Source organism: Endocarpon pusillum (genome assembly GCF_000464535.1).
Source record: "Endocarpon pusillum Z07020 unplaced genomic scaffold C712049, whole genome shotgun sequence".
NCBI classification, from domain to species: Eukaryota; Fungi; Ascomycota; class Eurotiomycetes; order Verrucariales; family Verrucariaceae; genus Endocarpon; species Endocarpon pusillum.
The window spans coordinates 42,775-56,695 of record NW_006913552.1 but is presented as its reverse complement, the minus strand read 5'-3'; the positions used below and the strand labels follow the sequence as shown (position 1 = coordinate 56,695).

The following is a 13,921-nucleotide window of genomic DNA, read 5'->3' as shown; positions in this document are numbered from 1 at the left end:
GGGCGCTTTCCGGGGCAGGCGCGCTCCGAGCAGCGTGTCCATGTTCTGATTGAGGAGACGGTCGAGTTTCTGCGCGGCGGAGACGCGTTGGCGTTGCAGCGTTACCCACTGGTTGTGCATGGCGTCGAAGGGGCTCCAGAGTTCTGCTACCGCTGCTTCTTCTTCTGCTTTCTCTTGGGCTTTGGGGGAGGTGGGATTGTTTTTCCGGTGGAGTAGGTCTTGGATTTCGGAGATCAGCGCGGCGGTGATGGGGTAGGATGTTATGAAGGAGAGGGTGTGGATGAGATCATCGTATGGGGTTGTGGGGTAGGGAACGCCAGGCTGGGTGTGGGGGTAGCTGAGGTGGTCGGTGACAAGGTCGAAGATTTGGACTGGGATCCAGGTTTGGCTGTTTCGGAGGTGGATTTCCGTCTTCGGGATGATGCGGATGTGGGTCTGTTCGGTTGGGGGGTTGGTGGACGAGTGGAAGTTCACTGTGCGTTTGGGGGTCATGCTTGTTTGTTCTCTCTTAATTTGGTGGTTGGGGTATACTGGATTGAATGATGAGAACAAGGGGAAGAAAGGAGGGATGGAGCTGGAGAATTAGATGTAGAGGCTTCCACATCCTGCTGGGTCACCTTACATGTGAGGCACAAACAAGCCTCTAGGGTGAAACTGATTTCATTGCCGCACAGACAATCTCATTGTGCCCTTCACAAAGAAACGAGAGGCTGAATAAAGCGGCTTTGTGCGGCCAGAACAGGATCATTGTCCAATGTACAAAGAAAGCGGCTCACTAATCAGCTTGTCTCGGCTCTTGAGATCTCAGGCCACGAATACTGCTTCTGATTGTTTTCAGCAGACCACAACTATGACACACCAGGAAGCGACAGAGGTCACTCTATTGCTCTCCGACTAGGGTCGTTCAAACACCCATGACGCGGCCAAAGCTGTTGATTACTTCGCCAATCAAGAAGTGTTGGCGGCTTTCGGTGATTTCGTATATGTTGTCAAGCGCAAGCACCTCGAACATGCAGAATAATTCCAGCAAATAGCGTCGTGGCACAGGCCGTCACTGACTTCATTCGTGCTTGTAGAAGCTAGAAGAGAAGTACTGATGGTGAAAGGATGGGCCATAATCAGGGTGATTGCATTAGCAGGGTCCATGTGGTTGTGAAGTGTTGAGGTTGAATCGCGAAACAGAAATCGTGGGATTGGTTCCCTTGCTAAGTGTTTAGTGTTTTGAATATAGTCTCAATCACTATATGCCCTCGAAATTTGCTTTTTGTGAATGAGAGTCATCATTGTTTCTCCGCTGACCGTACCACAATGTGACCACCGAGAGCCGATAAACAAGGTAGGATTGGTCAAGCGAGAAAGCCATCATACATCTCTTTGTCTGGCCCTGAAACAACTTTCATCACCATCGGGTGAGATGCATCACGCCCTACTGGCACTCTCTCAAGATCCAAATATTCTTTGCAAACCAGTCTCAGATGATATCAAGGTGAGGTAGTCAAGTTCTTACTTAGCCGCCAGGGACAGGCTGCAGACCCAAAGGACCTATACGGAAAAACTCCGCTGCACTGACCGGCTTGCTACCGACGACTTACCATGAATGCGATCGAGCTGCTTCTCGAAACACAGAAAGGCCAAGAAGTATGGATGGAGGCGGAAAATGAGAAGTACCCTACTTTCATGATATGTTTGAGGAGGGCAACGCGGCTTAGGATCCTTGAAGATATCTTGCTCAAACTGCCCAACTGGGCCAAAGCTGTCGAGACATCAACATTCTTGTCCTAATGTCAGGGCCATGGCGAGCTGTAGTGATTTGCAGGGCGTAAATCTTCCTGGCTCGTTCCCCTCTGCCGGAGGGGCAAAGACGCAAAACTGTGAGAAATACTTTCAACTGGACAATGGGTTTGCAGGAGCGTGGTAAACACTAAGGGGTTAATACATCCTAGCGTACTAAAAGGACGTCAGACTCTTGTATCCAAAACTAACTACTATTAGATCTAACCAATGATATTTATTTCTGGGACGAAGCCGTGCATCAAAAGTCTTCATTAAACGCTAACTAGAAGAGGTCGATCTTAGCTTTTCTGGGACTAGCGTACTACGGGTGAAGTCGCTTCAGGACTTTCTCTCGGAGAGAAGTCTAAATAAGTTTTGTACAATTGTAATGTACTAATATTTCGTTATAGTCTATTAACCAGTGGTAACGTTTCGAAAGCAGCGTCACCCAGCATCACGCTCATCTCCACGTGGATTTCCCTTCACATGAGCCTTCATAAATATGTAATGAGGGTCCCGGATTTGCATCGGAAAGAATGGGACCCAGCTGTAGAAACTGGATAGAATCAGAGTATTGTTATATCAGAAGAATCCCTGCTTCGTTTTATACATACACGATGAAGTGACCACTCTTCTTAGCACATGGAAAGCCCGTAGGCGGCATTGCTGTCATCGTTCTGATGCTGGATAATGTATATGTCAACCTTAACTAGAAAAATCAAATACAGTACTACAAGGGAGCCAATCGACAGCCTTGGCTCTCATCTCGAACTCCACCTATCATATCCTGTTGACGTGAGAATGATGCAAGAGAAACGTCCTGCGGACGAATATACCCAGCGCTGTGCGGTATCAGAAACTCCAACGCTGCATCATACAACGGTCATCATATCTTGAAAACCTCATCCGATTCCTCAAGCAGCCTGAATGAATAAAACATTAGTAACAGGCAATCATCATTTCACGGACAGCAGCACAAACATCCCGATAAGATGCAAGGACGGGGAGGCACTTGACTTACATGATTTGGTTCTCCTCATTCATAACCCTCAAGGCCTTGATCGCTTCCTCTCGTCCAAACACCTCTTGACTTCTTCCAGTAATGCTGTTATTCACCGCTTCAATCAACGGATCCACGTTCGCCGAATCGTTGGCAAAAAGTCTCGTGTTCATCAAGCGACCAAGCGTGGAACGGAATGCCGCCAGTCGAGAAGGCGATATTGGCGGATGTTGTGCTTCGTCGTCGTCGACCTCCTCCTCCTCCTCATCATCGTCCCCTTCCGCTGCTGTAAGCGCTGACTGGTTCTGGGAATCCCGTCCTTGAGAATCAGTCTGCGTGCTCGGTAGCTGCGAGGCGGGCAGAGACGATGCGATTGACATGCGAGACAACTGACTCGTGGTCTGAGTGGTATGGTCGTGACGTGCTTGTTGCCGCTTGGGAGAGGACCCATAGAGGTCGTCGGACTCATAGCCTTCGACGTCGCCGTTCGCGTTGCCATTCACATTGCCATTGAGAGCGTTTGCTGAATTGCTGTTCCTGTTGTTTCTGTTTGCAGATCGCTGACTTTTGGGTCGGGAGACTGTTCCTGACCTTCCAGATGGCCCGCGATATCCGCTGTCGGAATCATCGTCATCATCGCTGTCGCCACTGCCTTCCCCTTCATCGCTACTCGAGCTGCCATTCGGTGCACTACTATCTACCTTTCGTCTTTTTTTGCGTCGGTCTTCCGGAGCTATGACTTCTTTGAAGAGAGCATATTTGAGGATGACTTCAGCTGCCTCTGCATCCTCTGCCTGAACTCGGCTCGACAGTCTCGCTTTGGCGTGAGCGGTTGAGAGACGAATCAGCGTCTCGAGTGTCCGCGCCGTCATGGGACTAGTGCGGCGCTTGTTGCCTTCCAGATCGTCGTTTCTCAGGTCAGCGTAAGCTTTGACGATCAAATCGGCGGCCTCTTTCGTAAGGACAGGCTTTATCCGTGACTTGGCGTACTGGATGTACTTTTTTATGAAAGGAATGCTAATGACTTCGGGCTTCGCGTTTCGTCCTCGTCTGGAATGAGCCAAGCCAGCATGAAGCATGACGTTGAATTTTTCATAGACTTCTGTCGGGCGGCCACGGAGATCTTGATCTTCTTCCAGCCCAACACCTAGCATCTGAGACGCTTGCTCACGGACAGGCGCGCCTTCTTCGGTCCCTGGTTGGCGGTATCTGTGCATTCGGAGCACGTGCTCGGAGATATGGCGATCGCGCTCATCTTCTACATCGTCTGTGACGACGAAGAGAAGATCGAAACGAGAGAGAAGTGAGTCTGGAAGCGCGATGTTTTTGTGAGGGTCTTTATGGGTGTCGTATTGGCCATAGATAGGGTTGGCGGCTGCCACAACACTACATCGCGCATTCAGAGATGTATGGATACCGGCTTTCGCAATGGTGACCGTTTGCTGTTCCATGACCTCGTGAATAGCTACACGATCGACATCGCTCATCTTATCGAACTCGTCAATACACACGACACCTCTATCGCCCAAAACCATTGCACCTGCTTCCAGACGTCGTTCGCCAGTCTCCTTATCAGTAGTTACGGCTGCAGTAAGACCCACACCCGATGAGCCACGCCCAGTCGTTGCGATCGCCAGAGGCGCAGTATTGAGAACGAACCGTAAAAGCTGCGATTTTGCGGTTGAGGGATCACCAACCATTAGAATATTGATGTCCCCTCTCAGATGGGTGCCATTGTCGAGATTCTTCTCCATGCCACCAAGAAGCATAAGCAGGATTGCTTGTTTGATGTGATCGTGTCCATAGATGCTCGGTGCCAGCGATTGAGATAGCAGTTTGAAAATATCTTTTTTCTTCGAAAGCTTGTTGATGTTTCGGACATCGGTGTCCGTGATTGTACTCTGAGCTATACCGCCACCAGACTTGGATGAGAGTAGCACAACGTTGTTTGCGAGTATTAGAGTCCGGAACGTCGAGGAGCCAGACCCTGCATTTCCTAGCGAGCGGAATATGCCAACAAGCTGTATGCGATCGCCAGGTTTGACACGATCAACCATGTCATCGTCCATGAGGACGTCTACGCCTCTAGGAAGCTGACCTGCGGGCGCTCTTTCCGGCATTTCTTGGATGGAAATGGTCTGATGATCCCGGTAGGTGCAGTATCCATATTCAGTAACAAGCTAGAATCAGTCAGTGCCTTGTGTTATCTTCTGCTGTTATGACCATACCGGATTCCCCACTTCATCTTGCTGCGGATAAACACTTGTACTAGCTGCGCCATTAGCTGTCATGGTGTTGTCTCGATATTCCCGGAAGTGAAACGTCTGTTTCTTTTCGTTCCAGTGCACGCTTTTGACCACCTTCGGTCGGACTAAAGAACATTTGGTGACAATTCCCTCCAACGAGACTAAGCGATTGAGCAGGCTTGATCCGAGAGTGCGTGGATTGCAGGCATTCTCGCCAAAGCTGCCGGAGTAGGCGCAATAGTAGACCTGCGGTCTGTTAGCGAAGTCAGACAGCACCGGCGCATGCCATACAGCCTCATCTGATGTCTCCTTTGGTGGGCGATTGGGCAGGGTCTTGACGACATCTTTCAGTGCCTGGTCAAATGCTTGCACGTGGTCGAAAGGAGAGAAGAGTAGGCCATCTGCAAGCTCCCTATTGTGGGCGCGAACATCGTCAATGCTAACGACGAGTCTGCGCAGGCCCCTATTGAGCATCAAAACAATATCTGCTCGATAGCTGCGGGCACGAGCATCTGTGGGATCGAGAAACTCCGTAGCGGCTCGAACTCTATCTCGAACCGCTTCATCGCGAAGCTGTATGCCATCCATGATGATTTATTGATTATCCCGGGACGATGGCAGGAGAACAATGCTCTCTTGCTGGGTTGTGTTGAGTTGAGATCTACAAAATGGGAGCGAACTTCGGGCGAAGTCTTTTTGGGACGCGACGCGACGCGCTCAAGAGTGTCTGCATTAGTCTCTTGGCGAGAAACCCCACTTTAATTCTATGGGAGCGTCGTGATCGCTTTTCTAGCCGTGATTTCATCGTCCCAAGCACAAGTAAATTGCAGCAGTTGGAAGAGCGGGTACATTGGATGCCAATCTTTCAACTCTATGTGCGATTGCGCCTCATCAGGAGAAATTCAGCTTGCTCTGTCCCAAGTGTCTCCGAGACCACGCTGCTGCAGAGTCATATGCTGAGATATCATTCCTGTTTGAATGCTTTGCTTTCAGCCACGAGTACTATCATGGCGCCCAGCTCAAAACGCTGCAAGCAGTGCTCCGCGAACAATGCCAACTCCAGCCAAGGAGAATTACTGCAGCGATGTCGTCGCAATCAGTCCGCGCGCTGCAAAGCTCATCCCATCCAACTACGCACACGAAAATTATTCTGCGCCTAATCCAGACCTTTTGGATTCTCTAAATGTGTACAGTATTTCGTTTGCAAGATCTAGAACCTACTGCTTTAAAACAGAAGATACTTCATTCTACAGCCGGGTTGCCATGCACTGATGTCTTAGATAGGCGCACGATTGGTCAAGCGATAAAATACCGCTAAGGAGATAACAGGTATTTGATGGAACCTCACTGATAAGCAGAAGGATCCTCAGCCTCTGATAGCAAGAAGCGTCCCCACAACCATGATGAAGCCACTTCCGCGGATCATCCCTGATTCTTCTCGATACGTGCAGATTTGCGCCTCCATTTGGCTGTACAATACCCCAGATGCCGCGGAGCACGTCACTCGAGAATAGTAGGTCGTTCGCAATCCCAGACATTGACCCCCTTTCCTCCATTAATGCCCTATCCTGCCTGATCGTTCCTTAGATTTCCACGTGTCCATTTTTGGCTTTATTTCGTGCGTACCTGAGGTACTTCTTTGAGGAATTCCTTTCTCTCCATACTATTCAACATGGAGGATACGAAGGAGGAATCACGTGGCTTGCCGTTGAAAATGGAGAAAAAGCAGAATGTGCTGCCTCCCTCCCCTCCAGCGACAGACGATAGCGCTTCGGATAAATCCATAGAGGGTGAAACATCTGATATCCCTCTACCTCCACCAACTACTATCCCTACGGAGGTCCTCGACATTGACCAGAGCACCCCGGATTCCCTTGTGCCTCGAGACCCAAGATTGATACGATTAACCGGAGTTCATCCGTTTAACGTTGAAGCTCCTCTGTCTGCATTGTTTGATGAGGGGTTCTTGACGAGCCCTGAATTGTTCTACGTCCGAAATCATGGGTATGTTCCTCATGTAAACGAGGAAGAGATACCCAATTGGGAATTTTCTGTGGAGGGACTGGTGGAGAAGCCGATCTCTATGACCCTGAGGCAGCTCATGACCGATTATGAGCAAGTTACCTGTCCTGTTACCTTGGTATGTGCTGGCAATCGAAGAAAAGAGCAGAACGTGGTTCGGAAAAGCAAGGGCTTTTCGTGGGGTGCTGCGGGACTGTCAACAGCGTTGTTTACTGGTGTGATAATGTCCGACATTATCAAAAGAGCGAAGCCAACCAGGGGTGCGAAATATGTCTGCATGGAAGGCGCGGACAAGCTCCCCAACGGATATTATGGAACCTCTGTCAAACTCAATTGGGTGATGGACCCCAACAAAGGAATGATGCTCTCCTACAAAATGAACGGTGAAATGTTGAGGCCGGATCACGGGAAGCCTCTTCGAGCTGTGATTCCTGGTCAAATCGGTGGGCGGAGCGTCAAGTGGCTAAAGAAGCTCATTGTGACAGATTCTCCCAGCGACAACTGGTACCACATCTATGACAATAGAGTCCTCCCAACAATGGTTTCCCCAGAAGAATCTGCAAAAGACCCGAAATGGTGGATGGACGACCGATATGCCATCTACGATCTTAGCCCAAACTCCGCCATTTGTTATCCTGCTCATGACGAGAAGTTATCAGTCTCAGATGACACGCAGAGATACCGCACCCGCGGCTATGCATACAGCGGAGGAGGACGAAGGATAACGCGTGTTGAACTTTCTCTGGACCAGGGAATGTCTTGGCGTTTAGCCGACATTGAATATCCCGAAGACAGGTACCGCAATGTCGAAGTAGAACTCTTTGGAGGCCATCTTGACATGTCATGGCGGGAATCGTGTTTCTGCTGGTGCCAATGGTCACTCGAATTGAGCGTCTCGGAGCTGAAAGGGGCCAAAGATATCTTGTTACGAGCAATGGATGAAAGCATGAACGTGCAACCAAGAGATATGTACTGGAGCGTTCTTGGTATGATGAACAATCCGTGGTTCCGTGTCACGATCCTGAATGAGGGAGACTTTTTACGCTTTGAACATCCTACGTTACCGGCACTAATGGCTGGTGGTTGGATGGAACGTGTGAAAAAGGCGGGCGGGAATCTGACAAACGGCTATTGGGGTGAGAGCATTGGAGATCAAGACAATGCAGCGCCAGCTGCTGAGGTGACCAAAGAGGTATCGATGGTGAAAGATGGCCTCAAAAATTCCATCACGATCGAGGATCTTCGACAGCACGACAATAAAGATTCACCATGGTTTGTTGTCAACGGTGAGGTCTACGATGGCACCGAATTTCTCGAGGGTCACCCAGGCGGAGCCACCAGCATCATTTCTGCTGCAGGTCTCGACAGCACAGATGAGTTCATGGCTATTCGTGAGTTACCCGTCACGATCAAGGAGAACCTCAGCTGACTTTCCCTAGACAGCGAGACTGCAAAAGCAATGATGCCCACGTACCATATTGGCTCTCTAGATGACGCTGCAAAGAAAGCACTTAGTGACTCTGAAGCCAACGCTACTGCCAATGGTAGTGCAGAGCCCCGGCCTACGTTCTTGCAATCAAAGTTCTGGAACAAAGCTATTTTACATGGCAAACGTATCGTGTCATGGGACACGAGAATATTCACTTTCTCACTTGATCACCCAACGCAGAGGCTTGGCCTCCCTGTTGGCCAACATCTCATGGTTCGCCTAAAAGACCCCAAGACCAGTGAAACCATTATTCGAAGCTACACGCCTATTTCCGAGATAAACGACCAGGGTTTCATGGATATGCTCGTCAAGGTCTACTTTGACAAAGACGGCGCCAAGGGTGGCAAGATGTCTCAAGCAATGGATGCTCTACCTGTTGGGCAGTACATCGAGATGAAGGGCCCAATCGGCAAATTTGAGTACCTAGGTCACGGTCGATGTACTGTGCAGGGTGTTGAGCGGAAAGTCAAATCATTCATCATGATCTGTGGAGGCAGCGGCATCACACCGATATATCAGGTATTCCGAAGCATTATGCAGAACCCCAACGACCAAACGAAGTGCATTATCCTGAACGGCAATCGACAATTCGAGGACATCCTCTGCAAGCCGGAGCTGGATGGACTTGCAGCTGGAAATGATCATAGATGCAAGCTAATCTACACCCTGACGAAGGCGCCTGATGACTGGTGTGGGCTCCGTGGCCGAATCGATGCCAACGTCGTCGATCAGCATTGTGTGAAAAGTCAAGACGCCCTGGTGCTAGTTTGTGGACCCGAGGCGCTTGAGAAGACCATGCATAAGGTCTTCTTAGATAAGGGATGGAGTGATGACCAGCTTTTGTTCTTCTGATCACTTTCAGCGCTGCTACTTGATTATTATCTATCATCTGACTCGCGACATCGGGTGGTTTGTTGGGGTAGCGTAAATCGTTTATGATTTCCAGGAAACAGGTTGTGGGAAAGCCAGTACATGCCTGATGAGGAATCTATACATTTGGTTGGTCCTCCGGTACAGGGGAGGTGCTGCGCGTGGCTGACAAAGCAATGTCTGAGAGTTTCAATACATATGCCTTGATACCGATATAATACCCGCCATGCCTAATGCGATCTACAGTGTCCATATCGAGTTTAGCGGCTGAGCTCTTATCTCTTGCTGCACGACGACACCCCAACCCACTGCTGCGAGCTTATCAATCTTGGTGAGCCCCATATGCTGCCGAGATGCTGTCCACATTCGCCTCAACCAAAGTTGACATGTCCCGACATTTGAGCGATCGGCTGGGCCATGGACGACGCGGTCCTGACAGCCAATGGCTCGCGTTTCCTCTGTTCCTGGAGCTCTTGGCTGCCCATAATTCCAATTGTGGTGGACCTGATAAGCCTGCCGTATCTGAGGTTGCTGTTGGCCTCGATATGGGGTCGTCATCTATAATCTCTCCGCGGAGTGGCACTCTCTTCTCCCCGCCATGCATGTAAGTTCTTGGATCTGTATTCGTCTCCATTCTTCTTTTTGTCGCAGGTGTTGTTCCTTTGTGTCCTGACTCTCTCTTGTTCTTCTCCTCTCGCGTGACCCTATAGAGCCGGTTCACCCAGGTTAAGTCAGATCTCAACAAACCATGTCGTGGGCAACTTCGTCACCAGGCATGGCTGTCAGCAAGGAGCCACCGAATGGTCATAGTGGGGAGGAGAATGATAGCAACAAATACCCTAAGCCTTCATCAGAGCGCAAGAAAATTGTCGTTGTGGGCTTGGGTATGGTTGGGATCGCCTTTATGTAAGCACTTCCAATTGGGTGTAACCCCGGCATCGCTATATTCTAGGCTGACCCTGTCTTCGATAGTGAGAAGCTTATGAAGCTCGACTCGAAGCGAAGAGAATATAATGTCGTCGTCATCGGCGAGGAGCCACACCTGGCATATAATCGTGTCGGCTTGACCAGCTTTTTCCAGCACAGAAAGGTGGAAAATCTATACCTCAATCCGAAAGAATGGGTACGGAATCCTGCTACGGCCCGATCGCGAACCTCAATCGCTTTCAGCAGCTCGGCTGACTTTGGTTTTACAGTATTCGAACGTGCCTGAAGGCTCCTTGAACTACCATCTGAATACACTCGTCACAGAGATTAAGCCTGAGGAAAAGGTTGTGCTTACGTCCGCCGGCGATACGGTTTCCTACGATATTCTGGTCCTTGCCACCGGTTCCGATGCTCTGTTACCTAAACATACACCAGGTCATAATGCTAGGGGCGTCTTCGTGTACAGGACGATCGAAGACTTGGAGAAACTCATTGCTTTCGCTGCCACTGTCAAAGGCACAACAGGTGCTGTTGTCGGAGGCGGTCTTCTCGGGCTCGAAGCTGCCAAGGCTATGATGGATTTGGGAGAATTCAAGTCTGTCAAGCTGATTGAGCGTAATCGCTGGGTGCTATCAAGACAGCTTGACGGTGACGCGGGTGGTATGGTGGTGGATCTTGTCAGGCAGTTGGGCCTCGATGTATTGCTCAGTAAGAGAGTTGGCAAAATCCAGGTTGACGACAACAACAGCGTGAAGGGCGTCATCTTTGAAGACGGCGAACAAATGAATTGTACCTGTCTGATGTTTGCTATTGGCATCAAAGCGCGAGATGAGCTGGCCAGAAAAGCCGGCATCAAATGCGCAGATCGTGGCGGTGGTATTGTCATCGATAACCATTTGCAGACCAGTCATCCGGACATTTACGCCATTGGAGAGTGTGCCAGCTGGGAAAGCCAGAGTTTTGGGCTCATTGCACCATGCATCGAGATGGCAGATGTGCTGTCGTTCAACCTCACACAAGCCAAGATTCACAGCCCGCGGACGTTTAAGCGCCCCGATTTGAGTACCAAACTCAAGCTTTTGGGAGTGGAGGTGGCCAGCTTCGGCGATTTCTTTGCTGACCGAGACGGGCCAAAAGACCTGCCAGTTCGACGACATGGCAAAAAAGAAGGCATGGTCAACGGAGATGACAAGGTCAAAAGTATGACGAATGGTCCGCCCCCGCCGCCAGTGAAGGCATTGAGCTACAAAGATCCATTCCAAGCTGTGTACAAGAAGTATTTATTCACGTTAGACGGGAAATACCTCCTTGGGGGTATGATGATTGGAGACACCAAAGACTATGTCAAATTGGTCCCCATGGTCAAGAATCAAAAGGCTCTCGATGTTCCGCCAGCTCAATTCATACTTGGCGCTAGCAAAGAAGGTGAAGATGATGGAGGTGATCTGGATGACACGACTCAGATTTGCTCGTGTCACAACGTCACCAAGGGAGATGTTGCGAACGCTGTCAAGGACGGGTCATGCAAGAGCATTGGTGATGTGAAGTCATGCACCAAAGCCGGGACCGGGTGTGGTGGTTGCATGCCCTTGGTTCAATCCATCTTCAACAGCGCCATGAAAGATATGGGCGCGGAGGTCCTCAACCATCTTTGTCCTCATTTCGCCTATTCACGAGCCGATTTGTTCAATATTATCTATGTCAAAAAATTGAAAGACTTTGCAGCCATCATGAAAGAGGCTGGCAAGGACCCGGATTCTCTCGGATGCGAAGTCTGCAAGCCAACCCTCGGCTCGATCCTTGCTTCTCTTTACAACAAGCACGTGGTGGACAAACCTCTGCATGGCCTTCAAGACACAAATGACAAATATCTAGGCAACATCCAACGAAATGGCACTTTCAGCGTCATACCTAGGGTCACTGGCGGTGAAATAACCGCTGACAGGCTGATTACCATTGGCACTGTAGCTAAAAAGTACGGCTTATACTGTAAGATCACTGGTGGCCAGCGGATCGACATGTTTGGAGCCAAGAAACAAGATCTCATCGATATATGGACCGAGCTTGTCAATGCCGGAATGGAGTCAGGTCATGCCTACGCCAAGTCGTTGCGAACAGTCAAATCTTGTGTGGGTTCTACTTGGTGCAGGTTCGGTATCGGCGACAGTGTTGGAATGGCAGTGCGACTGGAGGAGCGATATAAATCCATCAGGGCTCCGCACAAAATCAAAGGCGGTGTCTCGGGTTGTGTACGTGAATGCGCCGAGGCGCAGAACAAGGACTTTGGTCTGATTGCCACTGAAAAGGGGTTCAACTTGTTTGTTGGCGGCAATGGCGGAGCAACCCCACGACATAGCGAGCTCCTTGCTAAGGATGTTCCTCCGGACGACGTGATACCAATACTCGACAGATATTTGATGTTTTATATCCGAACGGCAGACCGATTGCAGCGAACAGCACGATGGGTGGAGCAGCTACCGGGAGGAATCAAATACCTTCAAAAGGTCATTCTCGAGGACAGCCTGGGCATATGTGCCGAGTTGGAAAAGCAGATGCAGGAACTTGTTGGAACCTTCTTCTGCGAGTGGACCGAGGTGATCAATGATCCGGAACGTCGCAAAGCATTTCAACAATTTGGCAACACCGACGAAAACATGGAACCAGCGATCGAAAAGGTCAGCGAACGAGGGCAGGTTCGTCCAACATACTGGGCCAAAGCATCTGCAACGGACGACTTCAAGAACACCAAATGGAGTAGCCTTACATGGCAGCCGATTGTTACGGCAGACAAGTTCCCCGACCTACCTTCTGGCTCGTCACATACGGTGAAGCGTGGCGACACCCAGCTTGCCGTCTTCAAGATACGTGGCAAGTACTACGCCTCGCAGCAAATGTGCCCTCACAGGCGAGCGTTTGCCCTGTCAGATGGTCTGCTCGGTGAAATCAAGCCCAGCGAGGACTGCAAAGAGAGCAAGCTCTACGTCTCCTGTCCCATGCACAAGCGAAACTATCAGCTCAACAACGAGAGCGGCGCTGCCGAACCCACCGCGGGCTCATGTAGCAATGATCCCGCCATGTCCATCGCAACCTTCGAGGCCGAAGAACGTGACGACGGCTACGTCTATCTCAAGCTGCCACCGGTGCAAGAACTGGACAGTGTGCTCGGGACGACCAAATGGACCGTCAAGACGCATGAGACTACCGATCCGTTCCAGAGTCTGGACAAGAAACTTGGGCTGAAGAAGGGGCTCCGGGGGACAAAGATAGGCAGCATGTCCGGGCCTAGCAGGATGGTAAGTGTGGCGGCGGAAAAGAGGATAGATTGGTAACATGAGCTTGTATGAGTTAGGGTACTAGTATCAGGGGCAATGGCAATGGCAATGGCAATGGCGGAGTCATTCGTTGCACGTCAAGAGTAAATATCAAAAGTGTATAAGAGACTTTTCCTCTGTCTTATGTGTTCATGTATCTATGCAGGGGTATTTCTGCCGGGCGATGAGCTATCAGATGCCGGGGTGGAAGCTCGCGAGTCCTTGCCTTGATCCGTCTTCGTAAGCGGTGAAATACTCGCCCTCCCCCCGGACAAACCTCCCC

General features: G+C 50.2%; 3 protein-coding genes across 3 annotated transcripts in view; 2 read left to right on the top strand and 1 right to left on the bottom strand.

Annotated features, from left to right (window-relative positions):
- Positions 1 to 2,790: 2,790 nt before the first annotated feature.
- Positions 2,791 to 5,607, bottom strand: EPUS_07077 (uncharacterized protein; the record flags this gene model as incomplete). The annotated part of the gene is made up of 3 exons (XM_007788104.1): positions 2,791 to 4,953; positions 5,002 to 5,265; positions 5,311 to 5,607. The coding sequence occupies 3 exons, from the start codon at positions 5,605 to 5,607 to the stop codon at positions 2,791 to 2,793; spliced, it is 2,724 nt and encodes a 907-aa protein (XP_007786294.1).
- A 1,084-nt stretch (positions 5,608 to 6,691) lies between these two features.
- On the top strand, positions 6,692 to 9,382 carry EPUS_07076 (Nitrate reductase; the record flags this gene model as incomplete). Its single annotated transcript, XM_007788103.1, has 2 exons — positions 6,692 to 8,432; positions 8,481 to 9,382. 2 exons carry the CDS (start codon positions 6,692 to 6,694, stop codon positions 9,380 to 9,382), a joined length of 2,643 nt encoding a protein of 880 aa, XP_007786293.1.
- Positions 9,383 to 10,148: 766 nt separating this feature from the next.
- The window catches only part of EPUS_07075 (Nitrite reductase), a gene marked incomplete at both ends in the record, with an annotated part of 4,280 nt that continues 507 nt past the window's right edge, over positions 10,149 to 13,921 (top strand). Inside the window, 3 exons of the mRNA XM_007788102.1 lie at positions 10,149 to 10,306; positions 10,373 to 10,523; positions 10,597 to 13,620. Coding sequence (XP_007786292.1) covers positions 10,149 to 10,306; positions 10,373 to 10,523; positions 10,597 to 13,620 — 3,333 coding nt within the window. The remainder of the gene's footprint in view (positions 10,307 to 10,372; positions 10,524 to 10,596; positions 13,621 to 13,921) is intronic.